General features: G+C 43.6%; 2 protein-coding genes across 2 annotated transcripts in view; both read left to right on the top strand.

Moving 5' to 3' along the window:
* Nucleotides 1-723: 723 nt before the first annotated feature.
* Nucleotides 724-2898, top strand: LOC127143467 (obscurin-like protein 1). Its single transcript, XM_051077244.1, has 4 exons — nucleotides 724-898; nucleotides 1901-2000; nucleotides 2099-2365; nucleotides 2729-2898. Exons 2-4 carry the CDS (start codon nucleotides 1961-1963, stop codon nucleotides 2896-2898), a joined length of 477 nt encoding a protein of 158 aa, XP_050933201.1. The 5' UTR covers nucleotides 724-898; nucleotides 1901-1960.
* A 35-nt stretch (nucleotides 2899-2933) lies between these two features.
* obscna (obscurin, cytoskeletal calmodulin and titin-interacting RhoGEF a) overlaps nucleotides 2934-18581 on the top strand; it is a 35949-nt gene continuing 20301 nt past the window's right edge. Inside the window, 32 exon segments of the mRNA XM_051077243.1 lie at nucleotides 2934-2937; nucleotides 3077-3181; nucleotides 3276-3542; nucleotides 3758-4027; nucleotides 4527-4793; nucleotides 4887-5150; nucleotides 5262-5528; nucleotides 5674-5943; nucleotides 6087-6353; nucleotides 6488-6754; nucleotides 7292-7564; nucleotides 7659-7922; nucleotides 8055-8321; nucleotides 8931-9197; nucleotides 9288-9557; nucleotides 9850-10116; nucleotides 10221-10496; nucleotides 10952-11218; nucleotides 11995-12261; nucleotides 12722-12988; nucleotides 13077-13343; nucleotides 13465-13731; nucleotides 13824-14090; nucleotides 14226-14492; nucleotides 14965-15234; nucleotides 15416-15694; nucleotides 15845-16102; nucleotides 16314-16580; nucleotides 16964-17230; nucleotides 17326-17592; nucleotides 17876-18142; nucleotides 18250-18516. Of these exon segments, the coding sequence (XP_050933200.1) occupies nucleotides 2934-2937; nucleotides 3077-3181; nucleotides 3276-3542; nucleotides 3758-4027; nucleotides 4527-4793; nucleotides 4887-5150; nucleotides 5262-5528; nucleotides 5674-5943; nucleotides 6087-6353; nucleotides 6488-6754; nucleotides 7292-7564; nucleotides 7659-7922; nucleotides 8055-8321; nucleotides 8931-9197; nucleotides 9288-9557; nucleotides 9850-10116; nucleotides 10221-10496; nucleotides 10952-11218; nucleotides 11995-12261; nucleotides 12722-12988; nucleotides 13077-13343; nucleotides 13465-13731; nucleotides 13824-14090; nucleotides 14226-14492; nucleotides 14965-15234; nucleotides 15416-15694; nucleotides 15845-16102; nucleotides 16314-16580; nucleotides 16964-17230; nucleotides 17326-17592; nucleotides 17876-18142; nucleotides 18250-18516 (8143 nt within the window).

The raw sequence follows: 18581 nt of genomic DNA, 5'->3' as shown, positions 1-18581 counted from the left end.
TGCATATGACTGTCAGAGGAGTGGTCCATGTATAAGAACTGTTGTGTGTGTTCATTAGTGAGGACCTGGTGAAATAGGAGCTTAATATCACTTAATCTTTTGTGACCTTTCAACTTTGGCAGTGGCAGAAACTCCCAGTGGAGATCTATGGACTTTGATCTTACTAACCTCATGTTTAGGACACTGACAGATATGGGTCAGTATTGTAAAGAGTACGTGATTAAACTGCATCAGCCCTAAACTGTGAAGAATGCTCTTCTGTCTTGTCTTGTCCATTTTGATGGAGGAGATCTCAGTCTGAGCAATCTGGTGAAAAATAGTAGTGAGTTTAAGTGTATAACAACAAATTTGTGTGCAGATGGTACAAATTGTACAGATCATTCACCTCCATCTTCATGCTAGGTTATTTAAACTTTTGACTGAGATGCCCTCAAGTCATTTGCACTTGTGGCCCACTCATTCATGCACACAGGAAAACCATCAAACTCACTAAGCCTATTGTATACATTTTGATCGTTTTGGATGGTTCCATTGACGCTGGACATGAGTTGCCTCACACCATTAAAGCCAAAGCTATCTTTGCCCTCATACTGACAGAAGGCTATTTTGGAGGTTAGTATGTGGGGAGAGATATGTCAGCTGTTCAGCACTACGCTCCATCACAGCAGGAAAAAAATAAAAAAAAGAGAAAGCGCTATAGGCTGTCTGCTCTGGGGACTGGGACGCAGCTTGTAAACCTGGGCATGTTCTCCTTTGGCTAAACGATTGTTGTTAATCTTAAAGGCTTTGTGGGAAACAAGACGAGACCTGGTCAGATCTGTTGCCATGGTGGATGTTTTATCCAGCTGTTTTTTTCAGGTGAAGGTGCTGTCATTGGTGCATCACTTCAAGTGATCTGGTATGTTCTTGTTTTATTTTGGTAGTATCTAATCATTATTTGCTTATTTGCAATAGAAGGGGAAGTCGCTGTTGAACATGGTGTTGACGGAAGTTTTTTAGTAAGTTGAGTCTTACGTCACACAATTATAATAGGGCGATTTTTTATGAAAGTTCAAAGTCTTAATAGGTGAATACATTTCACAACCACCTGTTTTGAGTTTACTCAACTCATTGTTAAGGTTTGTTTTTTATTTTCATGGTACTTATTCATCTTGCATGGCATCTTGAAGAAGATTCCATTAGACCTAATAACACATTTGGCCTCTACAGGTAATTTAAATAATTATTTGCAAATGTAGTGTCACTGTGACGCATTATGAAATGTCATTCTAGGTGGGTAATGAAATTGAGTGACCCTACACTTGAGCCTCTGAAAAGTGCTTCATGATCTCAAATATCATATCAATCAGTTTGGTAATTGGCATGTCTCATTTAGCCTCTAGTTTGTTTTTTAAGGCTTCCCTTTTTTTTTCCTGAGTTCAGTGCATGCAGCCTGATAGAGGTGGCATCACAGCTGAGTCTATATTGGTGGTGCTGAGCTCAGCCAAGTGAGGTGACAGAGATTACTCTGCTCCTCATTACTGAGGAGGACTGGCATGCCATCACAGGGATCAACCATACGAGAGCGTTGCCATGCGTGTCCATTTTGATGGGCATGTGTTGCCGTTTTGGAAGTGATGGTTTATATCATCATTAGCTTGAGAGGAATTTGTTTGGCATTTGAAACATAGTCATGCCCAGAATAAATATCAGGGTAAACACTTCAACAGGTTTTTTACCAAACTGTATCTACAGAGCGCACCTGAAAGAAGCTGAATGCCAGTAATTGTGAATGATGTGTGAATGAGCTGGTAACTTCATTGCAGGACTTAATATTCTTTATTGTAGTGGCAAGACAGATCATGAGTTATCTTTTTAGCCAGAGACATTACCTGATATGTATTTTTTAATCATATTATAGTTGTAGCTCTGTGGTAAAAAGCAGAGATTCCTTAATCACACTGAGAGAAGAGCAGGAGGCATGGGAGACAACATACCTGGAGGAATAGTAGCAGCTGCAAGTGAGTTCTCTTCTCACTTCTCTCAGCTTTATCTTTCAGTATGAAAGATGAAAGATTCAGAAATCTTTAACCTCTAATATTGTGCGTTTGTTTGCCAGAAAACCGTCTGCAGGTGGTGAAGTGTTTGGAGGATGTGGAGGTGTCTGAGTGTGAGAGCTGCTCCTTTGAGGTGACCCTCAACCTGGCCTACATCGAGGGGGTGTGGACCAGGGATGGAGTGCAACTCAAGTCTAAGCCCAACTGTCGCATCAGCACACATGGGAAGAAACACTCCCTGATCCTAAACAGGGCCGCTCTGGGAGACGCCGGCCTGTTCTCTTTTCAGGCTAATGGCATTCAGACCTCAGGTCGACTCAGTGTCAGAGGTAAGGTAATACAACAGACAAAACTACTTCTATGGACATTGTATATTACACCCACCCACCACCCAGACTGAAATATCTCTACACTCGACATTCATGGTTCTCAGATGATGTATTGCAATGACTTCCAAGCTTCCTCTACCCCCACCAAAACTAGAGGATGAATTGTAATTGTGTAATTGTGACCTGACATCTAGCATCATCATCAGGTCAAAATACCAATTTGTCCAGTGCTGTGGTTTATGAACCTGCAAAACTACTGACATTCCCATTCAGTGCTAAAGTCAAAGAGAGATCAGACAAGCAGATTCATAAAGTTCTGCTTGAGTTGCTTTTACTAGTCATGATTTAGATATCTTCTGCCAGCTAGGGACATCCACATAGTGAAGGAGCTGGAGGATGTCGACACAACGGAGCGTCAACCCGTGAACTTCCTGTGTGAGGTCAACCAGGTGGATGTGGATGGTCGGTGGTACAGAGATGACTGCAGGATCCGACCTGGGGACAACATCAAGATCAGACACCAGGGCAAGTGACCAACTGCATGGACTTTACAGAAACGTAACGCCCAATGAGTACAAATACTCTCCAGTGCTTATTTCATAGTACACTTTGCCAAGAAGCTGTGTTTGCGTGGTCACAGTGGTTGTAATGGACAGATGTAAAATACAAAACATGAAAAGAATAAAACATTTTGCTTTGATCTGATTGCAGGTAAAACTCACACCCTGTTCTTCAAGTCAGTCAGGCCAGAGCATGCTGGAGAGATCAGGTTCACCGCACAGCGTGTGTCATCCTATGCAACTCTCACAGTGAAAGGTGAGCCACCAGACTGTTTATGTCACAACATAATATGAATTTATGGAGGAAATGATTTCACTTAAGGTTTACAGCCTGTTCTTCCCCGCTTCAGAGCTCCCAGTCCAGATAGTGCGTCCTCTGAGGGTCAAGATAGCCATGTATCGCCACCGGGGTCTGCTGGAGTGCCAGGTGTCACGACCCAACGCCCAGGTCAGGTGGTACAAGAACGGGAAGGAGCTTCTGCCCGGTAAGAAGTATCAACTAATCAGCCAAGATGTCTACAGGCAGCTGACTATCGACGACGTAAGCTCCTCAGATGAGGACACCTACACATGTGACGCAGGAGATGATGAAACCTCATGTCAGCTCCTAGTGGAGGGTGAGATGCTTGCTCTCACAGTCATCATAGCAGTCACAATGTTAAGTTTATGGCCGACCCTATGTTTTGCATTCATGTAGATACACGTATAAGTGATAACTATCAGATAACAAAGGATCCTTTAAAAGAGCTATGTAATCAGAAGTGTTTATTCTAATGCTGTGAGTCAGGAGCTGCGTCAGTAGTGGTAATGTGCTTTATGGCTGTACATGCAGAGCAGGCTATCAGTATAGTGCGGGGGATGAGCTCAGTGGAGGTGATGGAGCCAGAGCCAGCACTGTTCCAGGTGGAGACCAGCCTGAAGTCAGGGAGGCCTCCGAGGTGGACGCTGAACGGCAAAGTGCTGGAGCCATGTGCGATGGTGAACATCGACAGGGAGGGCACCCTCCACAGTCTCTGTCTCACCTCCACAGAAAGCTCCATGTCCGGCCCTGTGGTCTTTGTAGCTGGCAAGAGTCGCTCCACTGCTCAGCTTACTGTGAAAGGTGAGTGTCTCAGAACGCAAACCACATGGAAAAGTGTTTAAAGTTGTCATAGAATTAAATTTTATATTTGTTTATCAAAAAATTATGGTTTAAAAATGAAATATCATACACAGTGTAGAATATGATTTTTGCTTCACACCGTAAAACTTGTGCGTCACAGTGACCATAACCACAGATCAATTATATATTATTCCACTGACTTAGGATACTAATTAAAGACTAATAGTTAACTTTACATGCTTTTTGCTGCTCTGCCACACAAGGGAGCATTCCAGAGTGTGGAGAAAGAAATTGTACAGCATTAGCAGTGAAAAAATAGCTCAGAAAAACATCCTTTTTGCACTGTAATATAAGGTAATGACAGGCTTTGCTGCTAAATGTCTTATCAATGCTACAAAGTACTCTGCATGATCCTGAAAAGGATTAAGCGGATAAAGTGGGTGAATGCTGAACATTTTAGTTCTGTCTCTTTAAAGCACTCTTTACATTTCCCTCTTAGAACGACCGCTTCAGGTTGTTCGCCACATGGACGATGTGGAGGCGAAGGAGAACAGCTCTGTGACTCTGAGCTGTCAGTTCACCCCATCTCCCAGGGTGGTGCGGTGGTTTAAAGGTCGCACCGCTCTGAAGACCTCAAACAAGTACAGCATGAAGAGAGAGGGGAAACGAGCAGCGCTGACCATTCACGGCTTGACAGGGATGGATGGAGGGCAGTACCGCTGCATGGCTGGAGGCTCCCAGAGCTCAGCACACGTGAAAGTAGAAGGTAGGTTAAACATGATTTGGGCGAAAACTGAGTTGTGAAGTACATTACTTCAGTTCATTTCTTTCCATGATTAATTGTGTCTTTGTATTGTAGTGCGAACACTTAAGTTGGTCAAATACCTTGAGGCGGTGGAAATCGAGGAGGATGGCGTCGCCTCGTTCTCGTGCGAGCTCAACTATGTGGTCGCCAACGTGGAGTGGCTCCTCAACAATGTCCGCCTCTATTCCAACGCCATCAGCAGGATCCAGCACATGGGCACAATGCACAGCCTCACACTCAAGAAGCTGCGGCCGCAGGAGAGCAGGATCACCTTCAAAGCAGGCCTTCTCTCTGACACAACAACCTTAAAGGTCAAAGGTCAGCTATGGGAATAAAAGAAGTGTGTGAATAGGCATTTTTTTTCTTGTTTATTTATGAGAAACATATGATCAACCACTGATAAAATTATGCCGCCCATTTTGGCTCCAGAGCGTCCAGCAGTGTTCCTAAGGTCTCTGGAGGATGCAGTAGGAGAAGAGCAAGGGGAGGTCTGCTTGCAGTGTGAAATTTCCAAAGAGACGGTGACTCCTGTTTGGAGAAAGGATGGTATGGTCCTGACAGCTGATGATAAATATGAAATACTCCAGTTTGGGAAGTCCATGGCTCTGGTCATCCATTCACTGAGCAAGGATGACACTGGACAGTACACCTGTGACCTGGGCACCAGCCAGACCAAGGCTAAAGTTACAGTACATGGTGAGGTGCATGAAAAATGTGCTCACACTAAGCTGTAACCTCATATAACATTTTTTTCTGGTACACAGGTGGTACAGTTTAATATGAATCGCGCCGATTAAGATTTATTGTAGTAACGCTGCTTTGTTGTTCTAATTATCCTCAGACTTACACATCACCATTGTTCAGCGTATGAAGACAACCTCTGTCCTAGAGGGTGAAAGCTGCACTTTTGAGTGTCTCCTCTCTCACAGTCTCGATGATGAGCCTTCCTGGACGATCAACGGCCAGGCGGTGGTCACCAATAGTCGTATCCAGGTTATCAACAATGGCCACAAGTATCAGATGACCATTAGAGATGCTGTACTCACAGACGCTGGAGACGTGGTTTTTGCAATTAAAGATCTCAGCTGTAGAACCATGCTTTTTGTTAAAGGTAAAATACCTGTCTGTCTGAGAAAAAAATATCTTCAGCTTTATCTGCTTGTGCATGTGAGGATGCCTGTCTCTGCATTTTATTTTAAAAAAATTATATAAAGAAGCCTGAATGTGAGTGGATGCATTCACCCCTTACTTTAGAGAAACCGGTGCACATCTTCAGGGACCTGCTGAATGTCAAGGCGGTGCCGGGCGAGGACGCAGAGCTGAGCTGTGAAATCACCAAACCTGAGGTTACCATCCGTTGGCTGAAAGATGGCCACCTTATCCGCCAGAGTCCAAAGTATGAGATGAGTGTGGAGAAGAACTTGGCATGGCTGGTGATCAAGAATACCACCATCAGAGACTCTGGGGAGTACTGCTGTGAGGCCGAAGGCATTGCCTCTCGTGCCAAGCTGGAGATCAGAGGTAGGTGAAAGTACATTATAATAGATGTTACTGCAGTGCTGCCCTCCAATGTCCCATTTTGCAATGTAGGTCGGTGACTGCAGTACTGAGTGTGAAGGTTGACTCAATTTTCTGAACTTCACTATCCCTCCCAGAACTCCAGCACACATTTGCAAGGGAGTTGAGGGACACACGAGCAGAGGAAAAGGCTAAAGTGACCCTGGAGTGCGAGACCAGGCGGCCCGCCAAGCGTGTGACCTGGCTGAAGGGGATGATGGAGCTGAGGTCTGGTAGGAAGTACGTCATCAGGCAGAAAGGTGTGGTGCTGTCCCTGACCATCACTTCCCTGGAGAAATTGGACACGGATGTTTACACGTGTGATGTCGGGACCATGCAGACCCGGGCAGAGCTGACCATACAGGGTGAGACTAGTGAGAGAGACCACTGGGCATCACATCACTGTGGTTTAGAGGTGTTCATCCAAATGATAATGAAATGAAGGCCCAAATGATAATCGTGGGCTACACCAGGACAGATCTTTACATTGTCAGCTCAGCAGAAGAAAATCTAGGATATATCATTCCCATTAACTGGGTGATGAGTTAATTTAAATATTGAACAATAAAATGAAGGAATACACATGCAATAGAAGACATATGGATGCTAGTATAGAGCTGAGTATTTCAGAATTAAAAATATATTAATCGCTTTTTAATTACCTTTCATCATATATGAAGCTTCTGCTAAACTTCATTTGGTTTTTTTTTGGTTTTGTTGTTTTTGACTGAAGCACAGAACACATTCATGTTAAATAAGAATGGTACAATAATACACAAGTAATGGGATACTCACAGTCCATTAAAGTTTTTTCATTATTGAGTATAATACTGAGTAAAATACTAAGGATGTTGACTGAGCCTTCCAGTACCTACTGTTGATGTTTGCCATGTTTCATTTAGGCCAGAAGGTGTTGATCCTGGACGAACTAGAGGACGTTGAGTGTCTAGAAGGTGACACAGTCACATTCAGATGTCGAATCTGCCCCAGCGACTACATCGGGGTCAAATGGTACCTGGATGAGACTCTGCTGTACACCAATGAGCTCAATGAGATCCAGATGTTGCCTGGAGGTTACCACACCCTCACATTTAAACAGCTTGCCCGCAAAGACACTGGCACTATTTCATTTGCAGCAGGGGACAAAAGGTCGTACGCCTCGCTGCTGGTCAGAGGTGAGGCTTTGGTCTGTGTCAGAGTTTTTTAATGTGTATTTTTGTGTCACGTTTCATTTGGTCTTGATTTGGTTTCATCCCCTTGTGTTCACAGAGAGACGTCCCACCATCATTAAGGCGCTGGAGGACTGTGAGGCTATTGAAGGAGGTGGTTTGGTTTTGTCCTGTGTGGCATCCAAGCCATGTCACATCCTGTGGTACAAAGATGGCTGCCTGATGTGGCACTCCTCAAGATATTTTGCCAGTCGCTCCGGCTGTGAAGCACGACTGACAATCCGTGAGGTCTGCAACAGTGATGCTGGGGTGTACGAGTGCAGTGCTGGATCTGTTACAACTAGAGCAGTTGTAACTGTCAAAGGTATGATTATAAATGTAAAGGTCTGTTGTTTGCGAGCCTTTCATTACTTACTGCGGGTAAACATTCAGGTTCAAAGGCTTGTGAAAAAAATGTAGGGAGTAATGGTGTCCCCTGCTTGTCGTCTATTGTTAGCCGTCCCAGCAGAGTTCACTCAGCCTCTGAAAACAGTGGAGGCCAAAGAGGGAGAGACTGTGACCCTGACCTGTGAGTACTCTTTGCCTGGGGTCCAGTTCCACTGGAGGAAAGGCTACGAGAGTATCAGGTCTGGAGACAAGTATGTGATGAAACAAAGGAAGACAATCAACTCTCTAACCATCAAAGCCCTGAGGCCTGAGGACTCAGGAGAATATACCTGCCAGTGCCGAGATCACCACACAACAGCAAGCCTCAAAGTGCATGGTGAGGCCCATATAATTAATTTGTCATCACATATGTCATCACTACAACTAATCTTACTCAAAACTTGTTATAATGGTCAGTTTCACTCATAAAGCAGAGGGCTTAATCTGTTTTAAGACTGGTAGAGTACACTAATTATACTTTTACACTGAGGGTTAATTATTTTTTTGTAAGTGATAATTTCATTGACATTATATTTAAAGGCACAGTGCAAATTTTTGACATAAGGTGGAATTCACTTGGAATGATACCAAGTAAATCATAGACAGAAATAAACAGCAGCAAATGAAAAAAAATTAAACCATGAAAAGACTCTTTAAGCTTTCAGAATATATTCAGACACGAATGCTTGACCTGTCTCTGTCTTGAAACTGTTTTGTTTGTTGAGCAGTTTCATTATATGATGTTGTAGTTTAATTCCCATGGTACAGTATCACTACAGATGAGCCTCTCTTACCATCTTACAGTATGTCAGAATCTGAACTGATGTAGTCCTGCTTGGTGCCCAAGCAGTTCAAAATAAATGCCATGAAATATTTTGCACAACTTTACCATTTTTCTCATCTCATATTTGAAATTGTGTGTGTTATGTCACCTTTTGCTTTCCAGCTGTTCCTATTTCATTCGTACAACAACTGAAGAACATGCAGGTGGAGGAGGGTAGTAATGTTTTATTGCGCTGTGAGCTGTCCAAACCTGGAATACCAGTAGAATGGAGGAAAGGAAATGAGTTGTTAAGGAATGGGGTCAAGCACCAGATAAGGAAGAGGGAGACCACATTGGAGCTCCTGATATGGAAGCCTGTGCCTGAGGACAGCGGGGTGTACAGCTGTGTGTGTGCTGAGCAGACGACATCTGCCACTGTCAAAATCACTGGTAGGAAGTAATCATTATTATCAATAGAATGAAAGTTTTAGGTCAGTTTTAACAGAAAGTTTATGATGATAAATATCCATGACTCCTCAGCTCTCCCGGTCACCTTCAAGCAGAAGCTGAGGAATGTGTTGATTGAGGAGGGTAACACTGCAACTTTACGCTGTGAGCTGTCTAAACCTGGTCACACCGTGGAGTGGAGGAGGAGGGGGAATGAACTCATCAGGAATGGAGAGAAATATCACATTCGACAGAGAGACATGCTGATTGAACTGAGGATCGTTGATGTGACACCTGAGGACAGCGATATCTACACCTGCATCTGTGGAAACATAGAAACCACTGCAACTCTGACTGTAAATGGTGGGTGTTTATTATTTAAAGTATTTTATTATGCTCTATTGACCTTATTTCTTCACTTGAGGGAAACAGAAAGTCATAGGTCTGCATACAAGAACTAGCCAATGCAGAACCAAGCATTTAAGAATTGAAAATATGATAGTAACTAAATCTCTCTGTTTTAACACTGTACAGAGCACTGTAATTTCAAAGCAAAATAATAAAATTTTGTACACGTATCGAATGAATGTAATTTACGTATGAATCGATTAAGTTCATTTCCTTTCCGTCACCCAGCTTTTTTGTTGCCTTTTAGCTCTTCCCATCACCTTCAAGCAAAAGCTGAGGAACCTCCAAGTTGAAGAAGGACACAACATCACATTGTATTGTGAGATCTCTAAACCTGGCATCCCAGTGGAGTGGAGGCTCGGAGGAGACTCGTTGGAGAATGGAGAGAAGTACCAGATCAAGCAGAGGGACTCTGCCCTGGAGTTGACCATTAGAGATGCTGTACTAGAAGACAGTGGCGTCTACACGTGTGTGTGTAGAGAGCAGAGGACAAAAGCCACTGTTAAGGTTATCGGTACGATCAATGTGTGTGATGTGTGTGGTGATGCCAATCTGCTGTTGAGCTATGCTGGTATTCTGCTATACATGTGTGAACAGCATCTGCATTTGGTTCCACAGCGGTTCCTGCCACATTTAAAGTGAGTCTGAAGAGCCAGGAGGCTGAAGAAGGGAGCAGTGTGACGTTACGCTGTGAGCTGACAAAGAAGGGAGTCCCGCTGCAGTGGCAGAGAGAAGGTCAGGTGATCTCTGAGGAGATGCCACGAGGAAAGTATCAGATGAAAGTAGAGGGAAGGGCAGCTCTAATGACTATTCTCAGTGTCCAACCAGAAGATGCAGGGAAGTACAGCTGCATCGCAGGAGATGAGAAAACCACGGCTGAAATCAAAGTGAAACGTAAGTTTGAAGCATGTAAAGACCAGTGAGGACACGTTAGTCTGTGGCTACAAAAAGGTGATTTCATCATTTGCATCTACATTTTAAAATATTATTCATGCCATCAGTCATAAAGCAGCTGCGTAATTATGCCTACTTTTCAGTGTAATAGTTTTCAGTTGTTGTTTCTAGTAATTGTTAATCTTTTTAGATTACAAATACACACAAATTTAGTGTTTGTGTTAAGTCCAAAATCACACACCCATGCTACCAAAATGTGAGGTTTACCATTTCCACAAAGAGAGGCTTAAGAACAAATGGGGGTATTTGCTGCTCATATTACAAAAACAAAATCCAAGGAGTGAGTGGGGCTCTGACCGGGCTCGTAGAGTTTGAGTTACAGTTCATAACCTTCATTCTGTGAGAAAGCAGACACAGCAAGGTGACTAAACAAATTTCTGTCACGCCCGCACCAGCACTTCCTGTGACATTCAAACGAGAGATCCAGCGCCTGGTGGCAAAGGAAGGTCACAGTGGAGTTTTCTCCTGTGAGCTCTCCAAACCCGGAGCTCCGGTTGAGTGGAAGAAAGGCAGAGTTATCCTGAAGCCCGGGGAGAAATACAAGATGAAGCAGGAGGGACGTCTCACTAAACTGGTTATCAACAACATAGAAGAGAGTGACGCTGGGAAATACACATGCAAGACTAAAGACAACCAATCAACTGCAGAGCTCACTGTCCAAGGTGAGACGAGTTCTAGTTGGAGATTATCACTGAAACATTTGGTTCCTTATTTTATAAAGCATTTGCTTTTCTGCTTTTGTAAATTTTCCCAATGTATTCAACAGAATCACCCGAGCGCAGACGTCGAAGAGGTCAGCTTCAAAATAGAACAATAAAAACAAAATAGACCCAGTGTGTACTAGCACTGTGTGGCCTCCGTTGTGCACTGTAGTTCCATTACAGTCTATTTTTTCTTATCTCGTCGTCCAGCTTGACAGCCTGATTATGGCTAAAAAGACAATAGTTTGTCATTTGATCCATCCTTAGCATCCTTAGTCTTTTGATGATTTAACTAATCACTGATAATGGATTATAGTATAATAGGAGGAGATAATGGATTATAGTATAATCCATTATCAGTGTCCACTGTTCAAAATAAATGCCGTAGTTAGTTTGATTATGAGCATGACTTGTCTTGTAAGCACTCCTGCCATGTTGTTGTCATCACAGCTGCAATATTATGTCAATCAACTATTTATTCTGTTCATTGTTGTGTTGGATGACTGTTTTTTCTTTTGTTATTTTGAAGCAGAGGGGTTTTTTTTTTTCATACTAGTTCTCCACGCTTTCTTATTTGGTTAAAGATTCTATTCTTGTCTAAACTGTACCATAAAAACAGTTCTGGTAGTTTATTGACTAATCACTAATATGATCATTAACTCTAACCATAGGACTCCCTTGTTCAGACTCTTCAGGAGGTTTTCACTTTCATTGCACACGTGCTTCGGTTTTTACAGGTTTACCACCGAGTTTCAAGCTGCCACTGGTCAACCAGGAAGTGACGGAGGGCAACAGTGTGGTTCTGCGCTGTGAGCTCAACAAACCTGCTCCGTCGGTGGAGTGGAGGAGAAGAGGCGAGCTGCTGAAGAATGGAGACAAGTATCAGATGAGGAAGAAGGACCTTCAGGTGGAGATGAAGATCATGGACCTCGGTCTGGATGACACCGGAGATTATACCTGTGTATGTGGAGAACAGAGGACAACAGCTATGATCACGGTGAATGGTGAGTACTGCATTCAGCACAGTAGGATGCATTTTGTTACTATGGTGCTATTGCATGTCCTGAAGGTCCATGGTAAACATGGTACATGTAAATACAACTGACTTTATATGCAAAAATTAAAACACCACAAAATTAAATGCAAAATAGACATTGTGGAGTTAAGTGAACTTCTGGACTCTATGCTGAATAGGATTAGCTAGTACAGCTCATTAGTAATCCAGAAGATCCAAGCACCTATGTTTTTATTTTGGTGACATCTTTTTGATCACACTTGCTAGATCAAGAAATGCAACGTATGAATTTCTGTGGACGCTTTGCCTATTTTCTCACTTTGGCGTTACTGTTCTTTTGCATTCATTCCAAAGAAAACAGCAGTGATGCTGCAGAAGATATAAAATATGTTGATGGAAAAAGATCCTTTTATTAACTGTGCGTAATCTTCTCTTTTGGTCCTCTCTAGAACGGCCCATCAAATTCCTCCAAGAGCTGAAAAATATTCAGGTGCAGGAGGGCAACGGGGTGACGCTCTGCTGTGAGCTCTCCAAACCTGGCGTTCCCGTGCAGTGGAAGAAAGGAGACAATGTGCTGAACAGCGGAGAGAAATACCATATGAGGCAGAATGACTCAACACTGGAACTCGTCATTAGGAAAAGCCAGCCTGAGGACAGTGGCACATACAGCTGTGTTTGTGAAGATGTGAAAACCACTGCCACCATCATCATCACTGGTTAGAGACAGTTTACATTAAATAACAGAAAACAATCATTCTTTTCTAAGTTACACATTTTATACTGTATCTTCCAATGTCTCCTCAGCGATCCCAGTGACTTTCAAGCAGAAGTTGAAGAACCAGGAAGCTGTGGAGGAGGGCAGTGTGACGCTGCGCTGTGAGCTCTCTAAACCAGGAGTCCCAGTGGAGTGGAGGAGAGACGCTCAACTTCTGAAGGAGGGAGAAAAATACCAGATGAAGCAAGAGGGCAGGATGGCTGAGATGCTGATTAGAAATTTAACTCTCACAGACGCTGGGGAGTACTGCTGTTTTGTTGGCACTGTTGTGACTTCAGCTGACATCAAAGTGAGAGGTATGTGTCAGTACAACCGGTATGGTTTAAAAATAACAGGGAAAGACACAGTGAGATCGACTTTGTGTATTTCATATGAGATCAGATGTAGTAAGTAATATGTTTTTTTGTTTTTTCTCAGCCCTTCCTGTGACATTTAAGCAAGAGGTTGAGAATTTGGAAGTGAAGGAAGGGGACAGTGGAGTTTTCTGCTGTGAGCTCTCCAAACCCGGAGCGCCGGTGGACTGGAGGAAAGGCAGGGTTGTCCTCAAACCTGGATACAAATACGAGATGAAACAGGAGGGACATCTCACAAAACTGATCATCAACAATGTGGAGGAGAGTGATGCTGGGAAATACACCTGCAAAACCAAAGACTGCCAGTCGACTGCGGAGCTCACCGTCAAGGGTAAGATACAGAGAAAATATGATTAATTAAATAACTATGAATTAACTGGGCATTTCCAAGGAAGATAACTCCTTTGTCCCCTCTCCTTGCAGCTCCTCCTGTCACATTCAAAATGAAGTTAAGGAATCTGCAGGTGGAGGAGGAGAACAGTGTGACACTGAGCTGTGAGTTATCTAAGCCTGTCCTCGCTGTGGAGTGGAGGAAAGGAGAAGAGCTTCTGAAGAACAACTTCAAGTACCAGATTAAGAATCGAAACAGCGTCATGGAGCTGACCATCAAAAACGCACAACTAGAGGACAGTGGGCTCTATAGCTGTACCTATGGTGATGCAAAGACCACAGCCAATGTCACCATCACACGTAAGGGAGGACTGTAAATACAAGCATGGTTGTTTTTATGCATTTGAATTTTAGAAAGGACCAAAAGGAGGACAATATTATTTCTCAGGGAAAACAGCAAATTTTTGATTTAGATTTTTCACCCCAAACCCACAGCTATTCCCCTCACCTTCAAAATGGGTCTGAAGAACCAGGAGGCCCCTGAGGGAGGCAACGTGTCCCTTCGCTGCGAACTGTCCAGGGCCGGGGTGCCTGTGCAGTGGTGGAAAGCAGAGGACCAGCTCTATCACGGAGGGAGGTATCAGATGACGCTGAAGGGGAAGATAGCGGAGATGCAGATCAGAAACGTCCAGCCAGAGGACGTCGGGGAGTACAGCTGTGTCTTTGGAGAGCAGAGGACGACGGCTGAAGTGAACGTGAGAGGTACTTGACATACTCCCCGTTTTGTGCAACGTTAACGCCTGAAATCTCAATTTACAACTTCCATTGCATTTTGTTGCAAACTTTTTGTTGCCAGGGCCCTTTTTTTTCCCTGTGCATTTCTGTGTTCTGCAGTAACATGGCTATTTTACTGGATTTCTGTCATGTTTAAGAATGCACTGGCCGACTAATCCACTTTCAAAGCTGTCATAAGTTGAACAGCAACCCTTTACTGTGTAAGCTCTGATTTTGTATGACTCTTCACATAATCCTTTCCACATGAGTTGGCTGCATTTACTCAATGTTCACCAAACCCTGATCCTAACCCCAAAGTCCACTGATTAAGTAGAGCTCATCTTGTTTCTTCAGTCAGCAAGTGAACCCTATGTTTCTCTGATAATTAAGTCAGTATTTCCTATTTTGAGTTTAAAAAAAATCTTATGTGACCTAATATCTCCTTTCTGTCTTTTATCAGCGGCAGCATCGGTGTTCTTTGAGAAGGAACTGGAGAACCAAGCAGTAATGGAGGGGAAATCTGTGCTGCTGTCCTGCGAAGTGTCCAGTGCTAATGTCCCCGTCACTTGGAAGAAGGACAACGTTGTGTTGGAAGAAGGAGGACGATGCCTTTTAAAGAAAAAAGGCCCCACCCACTCTTTGGAGATCAAGAAATTGCTTCTGGAGGATGCTGGAGAGTACAGCTGCATCACCAGAGGCAAGAAGACCACTGCCAAGCTGATCGTGAGGGGTAGGTGGACATCACAGTCAAATTTCATCCCTCATTTACTGATACATGTGGCTATTTCACTTAAATTACAAGAAATGTGGCATGAAGGAAACCATCATGGCGTTCACAGCTAAGTTTTTGTAAACATATCAGATCCCATCTCTAAAAAGCCAGCTGTATCTAGCTCCTTCTTCCTCCACAGAGCGTGTGCGGATCGTTACACAGCTTCAGGATGTGACAGTGACAGCGGGAGAGGACGCAGTGTTTGTGTGCGAGCTGAGCCATGCAGACGTGAGTGAAGGTGTGTGGTGGCTCGGTTCCAGCCCTCTGCAGAAGAACGAGATGAACCAGATGACGTGCCAGGGTCGCCGGCACCGACTGGTCCTCACCATGACGACACCCGAGGAGACGGGTACCGTGGCATTTGTGATCGGAGAGGAGAGGACCTCTGCACGTCTGCTAGTGGTACCCAAGCCCAAAGGTGAGGCAGAGACACAAGAGATATAGAGTAGAAATACAGTTGTAGGAATACAGATCAGTTTCCACACAATGTTCCACTTATTCAAACAAAGTATATCTCCTCTGTTCATGTCATTCTCATTCTAAAGTTATATGTGATTTCAAATTCTAGTTTTGTTTGAGGAGAAGCCGAAAGACGTTGTGATTATGGAAGGAGAGACAGCCACTTTGTCCTGCACAATCTCTGACTTTACCTCAGCGGTTACCTGGAGACGCAACCACATTCCTCTTTGCAATGGTGATAAATATGAGCTGCGCAAGGAGGGAAAAGTCAACCTGCTGCTTATCTACGATGTGGAGCCCATGGATACTGGCATATACTCCTGTGATACAGGAGATGTGCAAACCAGTGCCAAACTAACCGTAACAGGTAAAATGGAATTAGTGTCTCTTTTAGGAGGTGGATTGAAGTTATATTTCTGATCAAAGTAGATACTGTGAAATTTACCTTTTTTTTCTTCTTTGCTTAGAATTCTAATTACTTTCTTTGCACAGCAATTAGATTTATAAAATTATACTATGAAATGTTCTTATTACAGCAAATGTCTCCAAGTCTTCTTCTTTTTCTCCTATTCTCTCAGAGCTCCCTCCATTCTTTCAGGAAGAATTGCAGAGCGTGGAAGTTGAGGAGGGAGGTTCAGCCTCTCTGTACTGTGAGCTGTCTAAGCTCGGAGTGCCGATTCAGTGGAAGAAGAGCACACTGCTGCTAAGAGCCAGCAGAAAGTATGAGATGAAACAAGATGGCTGCCTCCTCCAGCTCCACATCAAGGATCTCAAACCTGAGGACAGTGGCAGCTACACATGCCAAGCAGGCAGCGCAGAGACCACTGCGTCTGTGACAGTGAAAGGTGTGTGAAGCTGGATATGTGCATAGCAGATTTTACTGTATCAGCAAACTCTCAGACAGAAATGTAGCATATTTGTCAGTTAAGGTATTTTTTAATTTTCCTGTGATTGTGTGAACTTTCTGAAAGTCTTTACATTTCCCAGCATAGCATTTCTCACCCAAATGTCCCAAAATGTAACTTAATCAGTACATTTTGGTGTCAGTACTGTATGCAGTCAAGCCCACATACCAGTGTCAAGTATGGTACCGTTCAATTAGTTTCCTATGATTGTCTGAACCTGCTTTGAAATGCAAATACTGCATCCACTGTTATAACAAATGACTATTTTGTGGTGACATGGTGAAGATGTATAATTTTTGTCCCACCCATCCCCCTTCTCCCAGAGCTCCCTCCATTCTTCAAGAAAGAATTAAGAAGTGTGGATGCTGAGGAAGAAGGTACAGCCTCCCTGTCCTGTGAGCTGTCTAAACCTGGAGTAGCAGTGCAATGGAAGAGGAACAGACTACCTCTGAGAGCAAACAGGAAGTACGAGATGAAACAAGATGGCTGCCTTCTCCAGCTCCACATCAAGGAGCTCAAACCTGAGGACAGTGGCAGCTACACATGTCAAGCAGGAAGTGCAGAGACCAGTGCAACTGTGACAGTAAAAGGTGTGTGCATTTGGAGATTTACATGGCAAATGTTACAGTGTCAGCACTAATCTTAATCTCTTATTTGTCCACTCCAACCCTCTTATCTTTCCCAGAGCACCCACCATTTTTCAAGAAGGAATTGCAGAATGTGAAGGCTGAGGAAGAAGGTTCAGCCTCTCTGTGCTGTGAGGTGTCCAAACCTGGGCTGTCAATACAATGGAAGAAGAACAAGCTGCCATTAAGACCAAGCAGGAAGTATGAGATGAAACAAGATGGCTGCATCCTCCAGCTCCACATCAAGGAGCTCAAACCTGAGGACAGTGGCAGCTACACATGTCAAGCAGGAAGTGCAGAGACCAGTGCAACTGTGACAGTGAAAGGTGCATGAATTTGGATGATTCTCACTGTATCAAAACATTTCAGTGTTACAACTGCATGCAGTTTATTGTTCAACAATTTCCTGTTGTCTCTGATATATCTGGTAGTCACTATGTTATCCTTTCTATACTATTTTATAAGCCCACTGTCTTAGAATATAGGTAGTTTAAAAAAAAAAAGAACATAAAAAGTAGTAACAAATTCTGTTCTGCTAAGGTTTCAATCTGTTCAAACTGTTGCTTTTACATTGTTGATGTATAATGTTTTTTCTTGCCTATTTTACAGAGCTTCCTCCATTCTTCAAGAAAGACTTGGTAAGTGTGGAGGCTGAGGAAGAAGGTATAGCCTCCCTGTGCTGTGAGCTGTCTAAACCTGGAGTGTTGGTGCAATGGAAGAAGAACAAGCTGCCACTAAGAGCAAACAGGAAGTATGAGATGAAACAAGATGGCTGCCTCCTCCAGCTCCACATCAAGGAGCTCAAACCAGAGGACAGTGGCAGCTACACATGCCAAGCTGGAAGTGCAGAGACCAGTGCGACTGTGACAGTGAAAGGTGTGTGCATTTGGCAGTGAACTATTTTGTGTTTGCTCTGCTTGAGTTTAATCACACAACAAGATTGTTTTGTAAGTTTTTTTTCCAATCCATATCTATTTCTGCAGAGCTCACGCCATTCTTCAACAAAGAATTACAAAGTGTAGAGGGTGAGGAGGGAGGGACAGCCTCTCTGTATTGTGAGGCGTCTAAACCTGGATTGCTGGTGCAGTGGAAGAAGAATAAGATGCCACTGAGAGCAAACAGGAAGTATGAGATGAAACAAGATGGCTGCCTCCTTCAGCTCCACATCAAGGAGCTCAAACCAGAGGACAGTGGCAGCTACACATGCCAAGCAGGAAGTGCAGAGACCAGTGCAACTGTGTCAGTGAAAGGTGTGTCCATTTGAATAATTGTGTCTGTATCGGAACATTTTAGTGTTACAGCTGCATGCAGTTTA

This window comes from Lates calcarifer, linkage group LG17, assembly GCF_001640805.2.
Source record: "Lates calcarifer isolate ASB-BC8 linkage group LG17, TLL_Latcal_v3, whole genome shotgun sequence".
In the NCBI taxonomy this organism is placed as follows: domain Eukaryota; kingdom Metazoa; phylum Chordata; class Actinopteri; family Centropomidae; genus Lates; species Lates calcarifer.
The sequence above is the reverse complement of the archived record's forward strand: the minus strand, read 5'-3'. Positions and strand labels throughout refer to the sequence as shown.